The sequence below is a fragment of the Dasypus novemcinctus genome, chromosome 7 (genome assembly GCF_030445035.2).
Source record: "Dasypus novemcinctus isolate mDasNov1 chromosome 7, mDasNov1.1.hap2, whole genome shotgun sequence".
In the NCBI taxonomy this organism is placed as follows: Eukaryota; Metazoa; Chordata; class Mammalia; order Cingulata; family Dasypodidae; genus Dasypus; species Dasypus novemcinctus.
This window is the reverse complement of record NC_080679.1, coordinates 97689391-97707827: the sequence shown is the minus strand read 5'-3', so window position 1 is coordinate 97707827 and position 18437 is coordinate 97689391. Positions and strand designations below refer to the sequence as shown.

General features: G+C 38.5%; 1 protein-coding gene across 10 annotated transcripts in view; it reads right to left on the bottom strand.

The window, feature by feature from the left end:
• Nucleotides 1–18151, bottom strand: part of NEB (nebulin) — a 220411-nt gene extending 202260 nt beyond the window's left edge. For all 10 annotated transcript variants that reach the window (XM_058300922.1, XM_058300921.1, XM_058300925.2 and 7 more), the window contains exons 1-10: nt 18064–18151; nt 17388–17472; nt 16845–16909; nt 13496–13537; nt 11738–11938; nt 9887–9994; nt 9275–9379; nt 7932–8036; nt 7128–7232; nt 1567–1671 (exon numbers count right to left, since the gene is read on the bottom strand). In XM_058300922.1, the coding sequence (XP_058156905.1) occupies nt 1567–1671; nt 7128–7232; nt 7932–8036; nt 9275–9379; nt 9887–9994; nt 11738–11938; nt 13496–13537; nt 16845–16880 (807 nt within the window). In that variant the 5' untranslated portion in view covers nt 16881–16909; nt 17388–17472; nt 18064–18151. The remainder of the gene's footprint in view (nt 1–1566; nt 1672–7127; nt 7233–7931; nt 8037–9274; nt 9380–9886; nt 9995–11737; nt 11939–13495; nt 13538–16844; nt 16910–17387; nt 17473–18063) is intronic.
• Between the last annotated feature and the right edge of the window lie 286 nt (nt 18152–18437).

Here is an 18437-nt window from a genome sequence, read left to right as displayed (position 1 = left end):
CTTTCAAAGTACCCAGTGCTGTCACTTTATCTACCAGTGTGCCTTATCCAATATACTAATACAAGCCACATTGGTAATTTAAAATTTCCTAGTAGATACAGTCTAAAAAGTAAAAAGAAACAGGTGGGAAATTAATTTTAATAATGTATTTTACTTAACCCAGTAGATCCAAAATATTATCATTTCACCATGTAAACAATACAAAAATAATCAATGAGCTATTTTACATTCTTTTTGTCATACAAAGTATTCACCTTTCAATCTCTATTTCACACTCATAAGAATTTCAGTTCGTCCTGGCCACATTTCTGGTGCTTGATAGCCACATGTGATTTATGGCTACTGTATTGAAAAGCTCAGCTCTAAGGTAACTGTCAAGTCTATGTTACTGAAGAGTCTGAATGTGATTTTTTTCCAAGTACCCACACTGCATACTCAAATGAGGTAAAGAATACTGCCTAAATATCTTAAAAATGTTTTAAATAGAATTAAAAATGGATTCTTTTTCTTCCAAATGACCATTTTAAAAGGGCTTGAAAACAGCTATTGCTTTCCAGTATGATTTATAATAACACTTTCTATAGGTTATCTCTTTAAGAACAGTTCTAAAGTTAACTTCCACTTAGCCCCAGGCAAAAGTCTAACAAATTTCAGGTTCATAGCATTCATTTTAGTGAAATTTTACATTAGTTACTAGACCCATTAGCCAAACAGCCCATGGTTGTACAACTAGGGAAATCTAAGAAATCAGATACTAAAACTTTTGTCATTAAGTAAACTTCATCATTCATAACTTTTATTCCTTCTCCTTGACTCGAGAAACACTTGCCTGAAAAAAATACTTAAGCAAGACAGAAATCTTAAGGTTCCATTCAAACTCAAGCAGAATGCTAAGTAAGGCCTAATTTCACAAAGGACAAAGAAAACTATTTAAAAGCAGGAGTATCCCAGGAGAAAAATGATTTGGAACAATTTAAAATAGGAATTTAGCATGGACTGTTCTTCAGTTGAACATCTGTCTTTTTGCATTCCCTGTGAGGGCACATTCCTGCAGGCTAGCTGGCCAGCCTAAAAATAGACAGCCAAGGCTGTTTGCCAGGGCCTTAAAACTTATGAGGTACACTGCTCACTGCTGTCAAAGAAGCTATGTTTGGGGGCCCACTCACAAGTTTTTATACTTCCAAGTCTGACTGAGAACCTAAGACTATACAGAAGCTTCACGCTGAATTAAAACAATCAGATCCTCCATGGAAATGTGTGGTTACTCGGTTACTCAGTTTGTATTCCAACAAGTAAAAATGCCAGCTGACACTGGGACATGGGTTCTGTTTTCAAAATGTGGCTTTCACATTTATCAATCACAGAGTCTTCAAAATGGGCTAATTATTTCTCAATATATTTCGACTCCATTAATGGATGTGTTGCATTTGCTGTAGAGTTTTTAGGGTCATATGCAAAAATACTATTAGTGGGTTGTGTCTTTAGATTCACCTTTATTTTTTCTGCTGGTTGAGATTAATTAGCAGAGTTTTCAAGGAAGACAGTATTTCAGTCTTATTTACTTACCTTGCTCACTTGATTGGTTACTTTCTTGGCAAATTCTATATCTGGAGGATCAGGTATAGATGTGAATTGAGTTTGCTGTTCAACATGACCTTTTTTGTAGGCAATCTGACAAAATAAAGGACAGGGATGGACATGAGTCAAAGAAAATTATTCCACTTCTCATGTTCCATTTTTTGGCATTTTTCAAAAAGACTATGTTTTCACCTTTATTTGAACTCTTAAATGTTAGTTTATTGTCAATCAATAACTTATTCTTCTAGATGTTACATGTCCTCAGTCCCAATATTGCTAGTGATTTCTGTTTCCTTGAGTCTTCCCTCTTCTCCAGGGCTATTTGCTAGAGATCTGTTTCCTTCCATTCCAGCCTCCACCACAATTTGTGACTGCAATTATTCCCTTAGTTAGAATCTCCAGCTCCCAAGCTCTGGTCTCTTCATCACACCCACTTAATAGACCCAAGCTCTGAATCAACTCAACCATATACCTTTTTTGTTCTTATAGCCAAAATGCTGAGTGCTACTAAGGAAAATCATACAACTTCAGGACCAGCTAACTATGAATTTTTGGTATCCAATTGCTCCTCTGCCTTTAATGAAGATTGAAAATTCCGTTATGTGTCTCTGGCCAGTCCCTACTCCTGTAGCTCATCTTCCAGCCCTCAGTCAACACCACCCTACTCTCTACTCCTCTTTCATAGAATCAAGAAAGTCCCTCCATTCTCCATCTTCACACTCACCTCTGCCTCTCCCACCCCCTACCCTTGCTCAAAGGGGAAGCTTCCCTCTGAGGGTGTGACTCCGGCCCTCAGGTGCCTTTTCCCACAGTCCTCCTTTGTACCTACTTCATCTCCCTTCCTACAGCTGCAGCCTCTCCCTCCATGTTAGCTCCTTTGCTTCAGCCTCTATAACACCTCTCCTGCCTTTACATAAATATGGTGGCCATGAACCATGCATCCCCTTCACTCTTGCTCTCCTTTCTTCTCCTTAACTACTGACTCCTTGGCTTTATTTTCCACCAATCTTGGCTGCTGCCAATGCAGAATTATTCATAGATTCCCAGGCATCTGAAACCCTCTCAGGCCGCTGAACCACCTATATGTTGTTCTCTCCCTGGAAACACTCCCCAACTCCACTCTCTCCCTATCTGCCTGTGAATTGCTTCTGGTTCTCCAGGCTCAGGACTTCCTCTGTGGAGTCTCCCTGACTGAGGCAGAATCGACGACCTTCTCCTGGAATCTTGCTCAACCTGGCTCTTCTCTCCTTTCGAGGAGTTATTGGATGACCCTGTAACTGGCTGTTTATACATCTGCCTCTCCTTGGACTGCGAGCTCCAGGATGGCAGTGAGCATCCCCCTCTCATTTGAGGGCCCTTGTGGTCTGCTTAGGGCCTGGCTAGAGGGAAGATTCAATTACTGATTTCTGAATGTATTTTGTGCACTGAAGCCATCTGAAGATTAAAGAGCAGAATTATCCTCCACACAAATTACTTCTCCTTCTACATAGCTATATTCTTATTTGTAGAGTAAAGGAATTGGATTATTCCAAGGTCCCAGTCATCTTCAGGTTTTAACCTTATCTAATTATAGTTCATCCTGATGATATCTAACCTGGCGCCTATAACAAAAAGTTGGCATGAATATTAAACAAATTAGAATACAAAAAGATTTTGTTAAAAAAAAAAAACTTTATAAAAAAATCCACTGTCTAATTTCTTCTAAGTAAGTGGAGCCTTTCTTCTGGGCATAGGGCAACTGGGATTTTCCAAGGCTGGCTAAGGCCTCAGGGAGAAAACAACATTCCACCAGAAGAAATGCTTATTAAGCCTGACAACTTGTTAGGAAGTTTCAGAGAAATGAGATTTAGAAGCTCTAATTTCTTAAGTACCTTGTTGGAATTCTGTCTAGTTAAAATTCTGTATTCTGGATCAGCTTAAAGACACTTTTAGTGCTTGCAAGTTTTTGCCTCTGCTCAGAGAAAATGATGTTAAGTAGGGTTAAAAGGCACAGGAAGAAGGTCCAGAGAGGGAGAGGGAGCCTCTGAACTGGGACCCTGAACTCAGAATCCAAAGCCTGCCTTGGGGTATGTTCTGTGAACCACAGCTTGCCTGAGGCTCTGTGCCCAATAACTGCAGACGATCACAGTGCTGACAACGGTATTAATAGGCATGGTGGTAATATGATACTAAGTGCATACGGTCTGCAATAAAAATAAAAGTCATGCATTAATTGCCAAGTATTTCTGGAGGAGAATGGGGAAGGTTTTACTTTGATATTATATAGTCTCCTTCACTATGTCTTCTACTGTGATATCTCAAAAAATGTGGCCAACTACAATGGTTCAAAGTCCATAGCACTATAGTAGATTAGGTAATCCTTCCATTTCTCCATTTTATGTAGAGAGATACTAGATTAAGTGTCTTCTTGGAAACCTCCCTAGGCTTACATGACATGGCATTTCCTGGTTCCCCTTCAAATATCCTGATTATCTGTTCCCTCACTCTTGGGCTGGCTTCTTTTCAGATGTCCTAAGTGTGGGTGTCCTTTCCAAAACTTTGCCCTTGGCCAGATGGTCTTCTGCCTTCCTCATGCATTGTCATGTTTTCAGCTATTGCTTTCACTCTGTTGACTCTCAGATATGAATCTCTTGTCCTCACCTAACACCTCTACAATAGTACTAAATTTCTAATTTATCGAAAGGATGCTTCACTCTGAATGTTCCTTCCATTATCTCAACTCTGTCATTCCATTGGTGTATCCTTATCAGTCATACCCCTAATTGCCCGGACTTCCAGTCTATGATCATAAACTCATTTATGGTTCCTTTCTCTCTTTGTCTCCAATAGCCAATGTCATTACTTTCTTTTATTTATTTATTTATTTTTCTTCTTTATTTTCTTGCTTATTTATTACCTTCAGATTCCCTTTGTCCCCTCCTTTTGTACCCCATCATCCCTCTTATCTAGTCTCTATGACTAAAGCAGCCTTTACAATTCCTGATTTTCAGTTTTTCCTAGTTCAGCTCATCACACTGTCCATCAAAATTTCTTCAAATTCTGCTTTTATCTTAATTTCTTCATCAAAGTCTATGATGGCTCTTCATTGCCTGCCATATCCTGTCAGATTTTCAAGTCCTCCTACCTATCCAACTGCCAGTTTTCTCACACCTGCCCTCCAAATGAGACCCACCCTCCCAGCATTCACTATCTTTGTCCCCTACAATGCTGGGCTTATTTCACCACTCTCCATTTGGTCAAGCCCTCTCTCTACCTGAAATACCTTTCCTCTGCATCACCACTCATCACCTCAGGGTCACCACCACTGCATCCTTCTCTGATTACTCACATTTATCCCATCTTTCTTTCAGTAGTCTTGTTTTCTTGTGTTTACTTTTTTCTTGTTGTGTGGTATAGAGCCCTTTCATCTTACCAACCTGATTATAAATTCTTAGGGAAAAGGATCAAAAGCTCTTGTCATACTTTCCTATCCTGCCAGGTATGTAGGCAAGATGGACTTTCAATTAATAATTATTGATCACTTGATAAAGGCTACCTTATAATATTATGTATCTATGAGATACAGAACCAAAAATTTAATCTTGAGAAGCAGGAGGTTCCCCCACGCTGAAAACAACACTATGTACTAAATGACATGAAAGTTTCATCACCCCTTCTTAATTCCCTAACTAACCCTATGGAAGGTTTAGAATATAACTGTGGTAGTTTGAGCTTTTTATGGACCTCAGAAAATTATGTTCATACATCTGTCCATTCCTATGGTTGTGAACCTATTGTGAACCTTTCATTAGATTAGATCCAGTTAAGGGCTATTTGATTAGATTACTCTAGTAAGGTATAGCTCAGGGTGGATCTTAATCCTCTTACTGGAGTCTTTTATAAATTGGAGACAGTGGAGTCACAGAAACAGAGAGAAACCCCCAGAAATTGAGATAGAAGGGCCTGGGAGCCAGATGCTGAAATTAATGGAACACAGAAGCTGAGAAGAAGCCACTAAAACCAGAAGCTGAAAGCAACAAGGCCCACAGGGCACACTGCCATGTGTCTGATCAACTACAGTTGCAGCTTGGAGAGAAAGCATCTCCTGATGGTGCCTGGACTTGGACACTTTCATGACCTCAGAACTATAAGCTTGCAACCTAATAAATCCCCATTGTAAAAGCCAGCTCAATTCTGGTAAATTGTCTTGGCATCCTTTAGAAAACTAAAACAATAACTATATTTTAACTGAATATATAGAATCTGGAATAGAAAATATATCCATTAAATTTGCAGGTTATACTAAGTGAAAGAGGATACAAATTAGACCTGAAACGTTGGAAATACCATCAAATGAGTATATATAATTTCAGTTTACGGCAACCTAGCTCTCTAAAATCCTTTGAAAATAAATCCAAATAAATAAGTTTCAAGATGCCAACTGGCTTGTTAAGTTCAGAGTTTGCAAGGCCTAGCTGACAATGGATTATAAATTAATTTGTAGTTTTCTAATATAGTGCTCTTCTCAAGATTAAGCAGCAGTCTTGGGATTTTCCTTTTTTTTTTTCCTCAGGTATCAGAGCCAGGGATTGAACTGGAACCTTTTGTATGGGAAGCCGGTGCTCAACCACTGAACTACATCAGCTCCCTTGAGCTGGTTTTATCATTTGTTGTTTGTTTTTCATTGTTTTGTTTTTAGGAGGCACTGGAGATTGAACTTGGGACATCCGTGTGGGAAGCAGGGGCTCAACTGATTGAGCCACATCCGATCCCCAAGTAAAACCAAGTCTTTGAATTTTCAAGGTGGCCTCAAGCAAATCCAGGGGCCAAGAAACAAAGTAAAAGGAAGCAAAGTTTCTGTCAAAGTGGGGGCTCTCTGCTGTTGTTCTTGGTTTCAACCATAAGATTCTATTTAGCCCCTTGTGTTCCTCTAGTATACAGCTTTCAAAGTCTAAGATACTAAAATCCTGGCAGATGGGACTTCTGACTTCTTGATAAGCCTGAAAGATCCTCTGTGAACACATAATGGCCAGAGCTCTATGTGGGGTAACTTGCCGAGACAAGGGCATTGCTCAGATCCCCAGTGCAGAATAAGAAACACACACCAAAATTCAGAACTTCTGATTTGGAGAGTAAAGCAGAACTCTTCAACATTGTTCACATAATAGATTTGGGAAAGTGGCCAAAAAATGCCACTCCACTGTCACAAAATAACTTCTACTCAAGCCCAGGGGAAAGGAGGACACATGCTCTAGTGGCAGGAACATTGGTCTTGGTACAGAAGACCTGGATTTGAGTCTGGGTTGTGTCACTGCCTACCTTTGTGACCCGAGACTCAAGTTCCTTGCCTGTAAAAAGAAGAGGTTGAACTAAATTGTACCTACTATAAATTATAATTATATTAATTTAAATTAGACATCATAAATTATAATGACTCTAGACATATTCCTCTGCACTAAGAGCGCTTAGACTTTTTTAAAGGAAAACTGCAATGAACACCTGGCCAGAAGACATAATTCAAGGTTTCCTGGTTCCACACTTCCAAATGGTACCAACCGCTCTTCACTTACATCACTTAGCGCCTTCTGGGCTTGGGCAACCCTCCTCAGCTCCGGGCTATCATTATATGGGTAAAACAAACTTTTGTCTGCTTCCCAGTCTTCAGTGTACTGTTTCTGAATCAGAAAAGAGTAAAAACTTATGAGAAAGTAAAACCACATATATAAAATACGTAATCTTGAATTAATCAATCAATAGCATACAGAACCAAGGGGAAGGTGAGAGCAAAGTGAATGAAATTCACAGATAACCTCCCACTTTCCATCCAATCCAAGTCATTTTCATTGATAGCTTGCCCTGCTTCTCCTGAAAAACCTTATTTTCAGAAAGGCAGACAGGTCTGATTTTCTTTCATCTCCTCCTTGTGGCTTTACCTGCCTCCTGTAACAAGAGCTAATACAAGTGTAAGGCGGCAGGAAGCACCTAGTATAGTTTCTGTCACAAAATAAACCTTTAATAAAAGTGATAGGGATATCCAAATTGTGAGCATAGGGTCTACAGAAAAAGTTCAAATAATATTTTGTGTGGCTGTCTCAGCTGCTTTTCAAGCACATCTTCATTTTCCCCACCTACTTTCCCCCCAGGTTGCTCAGATTTCCTGCAGGACCCTTGCCTTCTCTTTGCCGGAGAGCTTTCTTCTCAGTGCCCTCCTTGCCAGTCCCCACCTCTCTAGCCACATATGTCTCAAGGCTACTCCCCAACTGAGTGGAACACTGTGTTCTGGCTTATCAAGAGTTTCCTGAGTGTTCTTGTAAATGATGCGGCGGGGTGATGTTGTCAGGAAGATAAAGCAACTACGGAGCATAAGCCTTTACCTTACTGAACATGGCTGTGTTCTTAATGGCCTGGACAAGTTCAGGGGCATCAGGGGGAAGCAGGTACTTATCCTTGGTGTCCTCCCAGTTCTGCTTGTATAAAACCTAGACAGATAACCCAAACAGCCATCAGCAGGTGAACGAATAAACAAATTACGGTGTAACTTGCAATGGAATGCTATTCAGCAATAAAAAGGAATGAAGTACTGATACAACATGCATGAATTTCAGAAATTATGCTAAGCAAAAATAGCTGGACACAAAAAAGTGCATAATGTGCAGTAGACTCTTTAGTTTCAAGAACAGACCAAACGAAAAGGTGACAGAAAGCAGAGCAGTGGTGGCCCAGGGCCAGAGGTAGATTAGAGTGATTGCAAAGCTATGGAGAAATGAAAATGTTCTATATCTTGACAGTGGTGGTAGTTGCATGGGTACATATTTGCTGAAACTCATCAACCTATATATTTAAGAGGTATAAATTTTATTGTACATAAACTGTACTTCAGTAGAGTTGATTTTTTTTAGGAGGTACCAGGTATTGAACCCAGGACCTCATACATAGGAAGCAGGCACTCAACCACTGAGCTACATCCACTCCCCAGGAGAACTGATTTCAAAACAAAAATTTTTTTTTAATTTAAAAAGGCAAAGGATCTACTGCTTGATATCTCACTCACAGGCATGAGGATTTCGAGAACAAATGGGAGTGCCTTGAAGAACCTTTCCACATTCAAAGTGTTCTCACACAAAGGCTGCTGGATGTATTATTAGGAAAACATTGGCCACGTCAACATTCTATAACGTTTTTCCTGTGTTAATAAGATTTTACTTGAAAATTCCAAATTTTTAAAATAAATCATGATTCTGATATTCTATAGATTTCTTTCAAAGGTTGGAACCTATCAGACATTGGCTGGATTAGAATGGCAGACATATTTCATTCAGCTTACATGGTATTTAAAAGCATGTTTTAAATTAGTTGTCTACATTTGAAATATGGAGATTTCACATAAAAGTCCAGATTCCCAGCTTCTTTAAGAGAAAAAATAGACTCTGGCAACACTGGGACTACATTCAGGATGACAGCAATTGCCTGGAGCTGAGACACAACTGCCCCTTTGGGCAGGACATGGGCTCTGTAGTCCTCTGTGGCTCCCCCAGGGCATGTCGGTTGTCTCTATGGCCTCATTGATGCAAGTGGGCTTTAGAGATCACAATCCATATGGATTCAAGTGGGACAGGTGAACAGGATGATGTCTATTCAATTTTCTCTTCTAGACAAGGCAGAGGTAATGTGCATGCTGTTCAGTTTCCCACCCATCCATCCCATGGTCCAGCCTTACCTTGCTGACTTGCTGCGACACTTTCTTTGCATGTTCAATGTCCTTTGCTTTTTCGTCTACATGACAAATCGTTTTGGCAACATCGCCATCCATTCGATACTTCACCTGTAGAAATAACGTTCAATTAGTGTGGTCCATGACAAGCTTGAGTGTGTATGTGTATTATAGAGTATCTTATAGCAAAGAGTGTTAATGCAGTGACTCTGTCTCCATTACAGAGCAACATTACTGCATGTTAGCTAGAATACTGTCATCTTCAAAGATCCACAGAACCCTTGCATGCACTGCTTGTCTGATTTCCTGGGCCAATTTTAGCTTGCTGCTTCTTGGGCTCATGGTGCTCCAACTCAAGGACCAAAGTTGGAGCTCCCATCTCAATGTCATCCCTTAAGCTAAATTGCTGTGTGAAGCTTTTAGAAGTCCTTTGGGTTCATTCTTAAAGCAACATAACCTATGGTCAATGCTTTCTCTACATCTCCGGATCTAGATCTCTAGATCTCTCTAGAATAACTCAGCCCCTTATTCTCTCTATCCATATTTAGAGTTCTCAATCCCTTGTGATGGGCATATTTTAAAAATCTCTCTCCCCTTTATTTTAGCAATGCAGCCTACCTCACTGAGTTGATCTTGCACTTTTTTGATTCTGCGAAGTTCTGGAGTATCGCTTGTGCTGGCATAAGGTTGACCTTTTGCTTTCTCAAAGTTTTCCTTGTACTTATTCTGAAAAGAATATCAGACATGTGCCTAAAACATGAGAAGTCACCAGCAGAAAATTCAAATAACATATTCCTCCCCATCTGATTAAAAAAATCCTTCCAAGTTGTAACAATCACCAGTTGTAACAGCTTTCTTTTTGTTCCCTACCCTGTCTCTCAGTAAAAAAACTAAAATAGATTTGTTAATTGTTCTTTGTGCACATGGTAGAATCCTGGAGAACTTATTACAGATTATTGTCTTGCAAGTGTCCTAAAATGATTCTCTCAATTTTTTTGCCCGAATGCAGGCATAAAAAGGCCTAAACTTCAATCATTTTAGAAAATGAATATAGAAATTGCGACAAGTCTTAAAAGATTTGATTGCTAAAACCAAGCAAAAGCACTCAATTCAGAAATTACAGCTAGCCATCAATGGATTGGATAGCTGAGAAACTGGTTTGAATTAATGAAAAGTCTGAATTATGGAGTATTTTGAAAAAGAGTGCAATTTTATTACTTCTGCGAAGTATACCATGAGTCCTTACTTTAATAATAGTATACATAATTTATCATTATTAATGCTTCAAGAGTATCTTTGAGTGGAGTAGTCAACAATCTAAATTATAATAGTGACTACTAATTGCTTTTAAAAATATGATAGTCCTCAGCTATCTAGTTGTTGTCTGAATTAATGATATTTTATGGCAATTAACTGATAATTTTTTTCTGTCTTTGGAAGCAAGAAAAAATTCTCACTTATTAACCTAAGTCTTAGATCACTCAAGAATCATTTAAAGCCTTAATTAGAAATTTACCAAATAGTTCTAGGATTTAACACTCAGCAAAAGTGAATATTTATTGGCCAACCACAACAGGATGCTTTTGACATAAACCATAAACAATAGTCCTGTAAAATCCAATGTTTTACCACTTTATTTTTTATTTTTTCACAACCGTAGAGGCCTAACTGCACAACCTAGTAGACCTGAGCACACCACAGACAATCAACAAATAATATCCACTGACATGGGTTGGAATCTGCTGCTAGTCAGTGTAACTTAGAGAATTGTACACGAGAATTCAAAAGGTTAGGGACAGTGGACACAAGTGATTCTCAACCTGGGCTGCATATTAGAATCTCCTGGGAAGCTTTGAGAAATCCTGTTGCACAGGCCCCAATTGCATACCCACTGAACTAGAATGGCCTGGACATAGAGTTTTAAAGCTCCTAAGAGATCCCAATGGGCAGCTACAGTTCAAAACCACTGCTCTAGGATAGAGTCGAACTATGATTCTCAATTTCAAATGAATTCTTAGTCTGACAATGCTTTTCGAAACCACTATACACTTCTTAAAGACATTTTATATATCTAGTTAAGGGGTTATTCTACTCAGACATGGTTTAAAAATATGTTACTTAGCTTCTATCAATTGATGTCAATGAAATCCACACTTATGATTTCATTATTCTAGACTGGCTAAATAATAATGATGAAATACCAGTAAATTCTTTATAATTGGCCATACCCTTACTTTGCAGGAGTAATTTCATTAAGTATGTCTTTACTGATATCAGTAATGGTGCAATGAATTACATGAAAGGAAAATTCAAGAATCTCAAGAAAAGAGCTTATATCTCTGAAAAATAAGTTTTTATCTCATACAACGTTGAGGAAAAAAACCCAGCGAGCATCCAAAACAAGGTTGGTTGAGATTAGCACAATCTCAATAATAAAGCAAGGTTAGCAGGAAGTGGTTTGAAACTTACAGAGCTGAAGAGATCCTGCATTTTCTGACTGTGTGCAATGTACGGGGTCATGAACTTCGAAGAGTCCACTTTCTTCCGGGTGACTCTCTTCCTCTCCGCCGGCTTTGCCGGAGCTGGCTGTGCCAGCGCTGGTTTGGAAGTGTCTGCTTGCTCATAGTCAGATGTCCTTGTTGTTGTGGTTTCATAGATTTCTGTTATTGTCTGAAAATTTGAGGTGCAATTCAACAAGGTTATGAAAGTAATATCTGTGCTTTACGTTGTTCCCACTCCAACTCAGATTTTCACTCTTAGTGTCACTTCTTCATACCCCCAACAAGCCAAAGCATGAAACTACACACACCATGCCCACATGAAGGCATATTACTTTAACATAAATCTGAACGATGATTGTTAGAGATTATTCATTTGCAACATTGCCTTAAAATCCCACTTGCAGGAAGACAAACACTTCAAGGTAGGGTGAAAATAGGAAATCAAATATTCTTAAAACATTTACAACTCTTTAAAAATTGTCTGGGTAAAGTAAAAGTCAACTACAGACCAGAGAACAAAGGGTTAAGACCATCCAAGAAAACTCAGATTCTTGACTTTGATATTAACTTTTAAATGAGTCTAAGAAAAAGTCAGATTTCTTGTTCTACAGGCATGTAGGCATTCTTATTATAGGAGAGAAATAATGAACTTTTAAAAAATGAATCACATCTATAAGTGATTACTATTCTCTTGGCTTAGTCATTTAATTAATATGAACTATAGTGCCATTTACACTAATAAACCTAGGTGGAAAATGACTGTTTCTTACTATAGGGTATAGTGGAAGAAACTAAGGCCCAATGGTTGGGTCTATCTCTAGGTTAAAAATCTTGTATGTAAGAAAGTAAGATCAGCACTCACGTCTTAAACTCATGTTATAGTATAATTTCCTTCACAGCTAATATCATCTGTACCAAAGGAAGATTTCTGTCATCAACTATTAAAAGAGAGACTTAAATAAAAAGGAAATTGTATACCTGTGAAAACTCAACCAAGTGTTACCAGATCATGGCGAATAGATTGCTTTTTGCACTTTATTACTAATATATGATTTGCTGTGAGAAACTAGCCACTTTACACCATCTTCAGATGTTAGTTTTCATTTAGTCACAGGCCCTCTGAGCTGGCTTCAGGGTTAACCATCCATCACTACTTGTCATGCTCAAAGGAAAGCAGATTCATGCAGAAAACAAAGCAAAGCTTCATTATGAGAGAGAAAAAGAGTTCCAACTTTGGAACTTGAAATATTGATGGAAATGGCTTTCCAAGAATTCCTAATGTGTTAAATCTGAATAGGCTATCATTGCATTATCAGGGAGAGCATCCCTGTGGCCTAGATGGCATCCCACAAATTACGAGTCTATGCAATGGAACTGGTGTTGGCCCATATGCACATCACAAGTCCAAGGCCATCCTTGGTGCTCATCAGAAGTGATAAGAGCCACTGGCATTGCTCTAATCAGCATCACGCTCACCAAAAAACACCATGTGAGCAATGGTGGAAACCATCTCCTACCATCTTGGATATGTCAAACAGCAAAAACAGTGAACTAACTTGTCAGTCAGGGAATGTTCTTTTACCACCAACTGCTGAGCACACAAGGTGAGCAATCCCCACTCAGATACTCCCTTTTGCCAGCCTGGTGGCCCTGGGGTCTGAGAGAGGAGGGGGTTCTTTGTGCGTTAATTAGCATGCAATTAATGCAGGTGGGGGCTGGGCCTTACCTGCCCTGGCACCCCTTCATAGACTGTCTCTTCTGTGAAGTACTATAAATAGAGCACATAGGTATCTTTGTGAGAACCAATGCAGAAGTCACCTCTCCTCTGCCTCAGCTTAGCCACTCAGGTAACTTCACTAGCTCGGTTGGTTTGGGATATCTATGGGAAGGAGGTAGATGAGGGAAACTGTTCGTTCTTTGCAATGCATTTTAACCTTGTGAAACTTCAGGAAAGCCAAGGTGAATGTCATCCAATGGATTCAGAGTGATGAGAAAGTTGCCTGCAGATGGTTATGAATCAGGGGAAGCTATGAATTTGGGACAACTAAAATTTTTCCTTGGGGTAGCCAAGATAGAATTGGCAATTGGGTTCAGAAGAGAGGAACTGTGCAGTAACTCACCGCTTAGTAACAATAACAGAAAAAGAAAGCTCAATGTGAATGGTTTTTAAAATGGAAATAATAAGATCCAAAAGCACACACACATCTCAATTATTCCTAATTCCCCCTGGTTACTAAGTAATAAAAATTTCTTTTGGAGTATAGGCCAGTCCCTTCCAGTGGTGTGAAGGTCCTAAATTGGGCGCAAAGATGAAAATTTGCAAATGCCAATGGGAAAAGGAAAATATGAAATGATTCCTCATTGCAAAAGGTGGTGAAGTTAGGTTGCAACCTGTCAATGCTGGCTCTGAGATGCTAGTAGCCGGGGTCTGAAAGCAGCCTACTTTTATTCTACTTCTGACATCACCAGCAATAAATAGATGCTGATAGGAACTGGCTGACATTTTGTCTCAGATGCGTAGAGAGAGTGGAATCCTGCCTCCAGCCTCACCCAGCTCTGCTGGGTGAAAGAAGGAAAGGCTTGTTGAGGCCAAGGCACACAAGAAAAGGTATTTAAAATAGGGACAAAAAGTGAAATACTTGGCTCATTTTTGCAGTCAACAAAAAATATACTTCATTTTTCTTATCTCTGTCACCAAAATACATACTTGAGGGAAGGGGAAAACATTAAGATCCAAAATGTCCATCAGTGACCTCCTTTCCACCACCCTTGGTTCAGGTAATGCTCACCAAAGGCTTCAAAAATCATCAATAAGCCACCTGCTCTAGTTCACTTGCGGTCAAATCAGTATACAACTTGCCCAATATCACTCACTCTCACCCTCTCTTTGCTCCTGTGCAGTTTGTTTGTTTAATTTAAAATCTAATTTTGTCTGTATATCCTTTCACATAGCAGCAGAAATCACACGCTCTTACAGGACAGAGAATTTCTCCTTTACGAGCTTGTGTCTTCAGCACTTGGAAAATACCATTTAGACACTTGAGGAAATATCATTTGATGCTGATGTCACTACCATGGAGCCCTTCACCTGGCTATGCAAATTATGAGTGGCTTCAGAAGAATCTTAACTAAAATAAATGATTTATAACTATTTTGGATTTCCTTGGCATCCAAGTAAATGCAGCTCTTTGGTAGCCACGGAATTTTACCTTTGTTGGACTCTCAGCATTGACAAATGTGCCTTAGAAATAAGCTGAAAAAAGGCAGTCTTATCCAAATGATTGGCATTAACTTGCATGCCAAATCTCACATTTTCAAAGAACTTGTGCCACTAATTAGCTGATACATCTTTGTACAATTTTATTTCAGATAATCCAGATCCCAGGAGATGTATTTTTAAAGCTAATTCCTGTTTATGTTTTAACTCTTCTCCGACCATTTACTTGAATCCTCCATGATCCCATTGTCATGGCATCTTTTTTTTTTTTTGAGGCCAAAGAGACCTTGGTTCAAAACACTCTCTGGCAGGCGGTCTATTAGGCAAGCACCTGCTGGTCAGGCCCAGAGCAGCGATGGGAACATTATGGCAAAATGGTGACCTAAAAATAGCCCCCTCCATTTTTACTTAAATCAATCACCTCTATCACTAAGCACAATGTTCAGTGACAGATGAACATGATTATTTTAGGAAGAAAGAGAAAGGATATTTAAGTTGGAGGCTAAAACTGTTCTTGGTATTTCCCTCACAGAGAAAACAATTTAACTGGTAGTTGTTCTGGTGTTTAATAATGATTATTGTTACCCTTAGGGACAAAAGTAAAATGCACGCTTGTGATAATATTGAACATTAAAAACATGACAATGGCATTTAAACCAGAGAGGTTGAATGTTATATTGTATGAGATGAACTGTGTTTTGGGAAGCATCTTTGAGTAATAGAAAGGAGTTTTTTTTCCTGTAGAATAAAAAATAAAAATAAAACATTTCTTCATCTAAATATAGACTTGTCACTAACATAATTTTCCAAAGATAAATTTTGGCACTTTCATCTGGAATTTGGTACTGGGATGCTCTTGCAGTTAATTTCAGTCTTATTGCAAATCACAGATTTTCAAAACTGCCTCCAAGGCATCAGGTACTTGGAGATTTCCATATGTTAAATTATCATCATTAGTTGGTAATTTTTAAGCACTTTCTGATTCATGGTGATGTACTTATGTGAATTATAGTCCCAAGACTTAAGCTTTTATTTCTAGACTGTGAAGATAAAGGCAAGAACTGGTTAAAAATATAACCAAGAATAAACTATAACCCTATAAAAACAAAATTATATAAAATTAAACAAAAAAATTAACAAGTTTGTAAAACACGGCAGGTGTTCACCAACAATCCAGAGGAAATTTTCCAAGATGCCCACCATGTTCTTTGTTCTTTTCTAAAATTCAAAAGCAAAAATTTGTTTTGATTACCTGAGTGAACATAATGGAATTGGTGGGAAAATGTGACTCCAGCTGTCAACTGTGAGGCTCCTGAGTTTACTTATGTGTGTGTATAGATACAAATCTCATAATATAAATTTCATAATATATAAAAATCATATACATAACTGTGATTATTCTGAGAATTTAGCTCATATTGTCCAGTAGGAAATCAGCCGATTGAGGCAAGAAAAGAACTAGTGCTTTTTCCTCTACTGTGATGCAAACTCTGAGAAATAGAGTCCAGTCACCAAAAATTGCTCATCATCTCCTCTGTCCCTTCGATCACTAAGTTTGGGAGATGAAGAAGTAGGTAGTTTTAGAAGAAAAATTAAAATCTGCCGTTACCCTACACTTCGTTTTTTGAAAATTTTAAGAAAAGTGAAAGTGGGAAACAATGTTATTTCCTTTTCATTCTAAAACCCACATAATTATAGTGAAACTGAACATAAAATAATCCTTTCTTATGTTTTAATGGTGACTTTTTGTGAATTTATAATAGACAATGTCTTTTTCAAATGATTAATTCACCTACACAGCCTTGAATATTGCTACATAAAATACTTTGCTGTCAGATTTGGGTTTTTTCCATCTTACCTCCACCACCTCCTCATATTCTTCGTCATCTGCCATTTTCCCAGAGTAGTAGTGGCACCTACAAACTTTTCATACCCCAAGCAAATAGAAATACATTAAACTCTACTCCCAGGACTGAAATTGTCTTATAACATCATTAAAAAGTATCATGTAAAAATAATCTATTCTACATATTCACATATTTTTGCAGGCTAAGCAAGAGAAATATTGGAAATAATGCCCTAAAACCTGAACCTTCAATAACGTGTTAGTACTGCTACTTCTAGCTGCAAGATCAATTCAATTCAAGTTGTAAAAGGAAGTTGAGGTAAAGCAAGAGAGAGAATTTGGACTCAAGGTAACAAAGTCCTTAAATTTCCAAACACTTGGAGAAAGACGTTTTCAAGCAAGAAATTGGAATTTTTCCTTGCAGCACCATAACGCTGAAAGGACTGATTTAAGTCTCCATACTTCTCAAATACATTTTTCGCAGTATATTTTATGCTGCAAATTAGAACACGTAAAAGTAAATCTGCCAATAGATTCTAAAACAAATATAAAAACCTCAAGGCAATGGGCTTATTTTCTTCCCGAACACCATTGGCTTGTATGGAGTTTTCTCTGTGGTTTCTGTAGCCTTTGTTCAAACCTGAAAAATATCAAAACGTCGAAATAATGGGTTATGTACTTATAAGATTGTGAGTCTTTGGCCCAAAGTTCTACCTTAGTACATAATGAAAGGATCTCTCAAGGCCTTCTTAGTTTGACGCTAGAAAACGGGGACTCTCTTCACACAAGGAGATGATGACTTAGAGCAGCTGTCCTTCACCCAGAGGTATTTGCCATGTAAGCCAATACATGGCTGGTTTTGTTAAGCTAGCGAAACGGCCGCTCCTTCTGAGGCAAATGAAGCCCATAGAACAGGATAAATATAGGAACGTAGAACATAGATCCTTTTACATGCTAACATATTTAGAAATAATGAAAGACAAAAAATTTCAAAAAACTAATTTTATTAAACAGGAGACCCAACTCAGTCAAGCAATAAATGGTTACAATAGGTCTCTCCTTGAGTCACATACTCCCCATGTCGGATTTTAGTAGGGTCCTAGGAGGACAAAGAGGTTATAGAAACATTTCCCCAGTTATGGCCCCAAAACTTTGAAAAATATTTTCAGGTAGGTTATGTCACCTCTCCTGAGAGAACACAGTATAAAGAAAAGCCATTAATTGGCCTTACCTTCAAACTATCAAAGAAATTTCCTCAGCAGCAAATCCTCTCCCAACTCTCCCCTCCTGAGAACCCCAGGCAAGAGCCAGCGTGGTGCCTGGGCTCTCAATTATCATGTGGCAAGAGCAGCCAATCAGATTTTGAGTTGCTCAAATTTCAGAAGCTAAATATATGGAGTGATCTTCTGAAAACCACCTGTTCACCAATTCCACTAAAGGATAAAGGGGAACAAATTGCTTGCTTCGAACTATTCAAAATGTTACGGAATTTTACCTAACTTTCAGCATATGGAGTCCAAATTTAGGTTCAATTTCTAATTTGCAGCAGTCCCGTTCAATACTGTCTTCATGCAGAAGAATTTAGGAGAAAATAAGCATGACTTC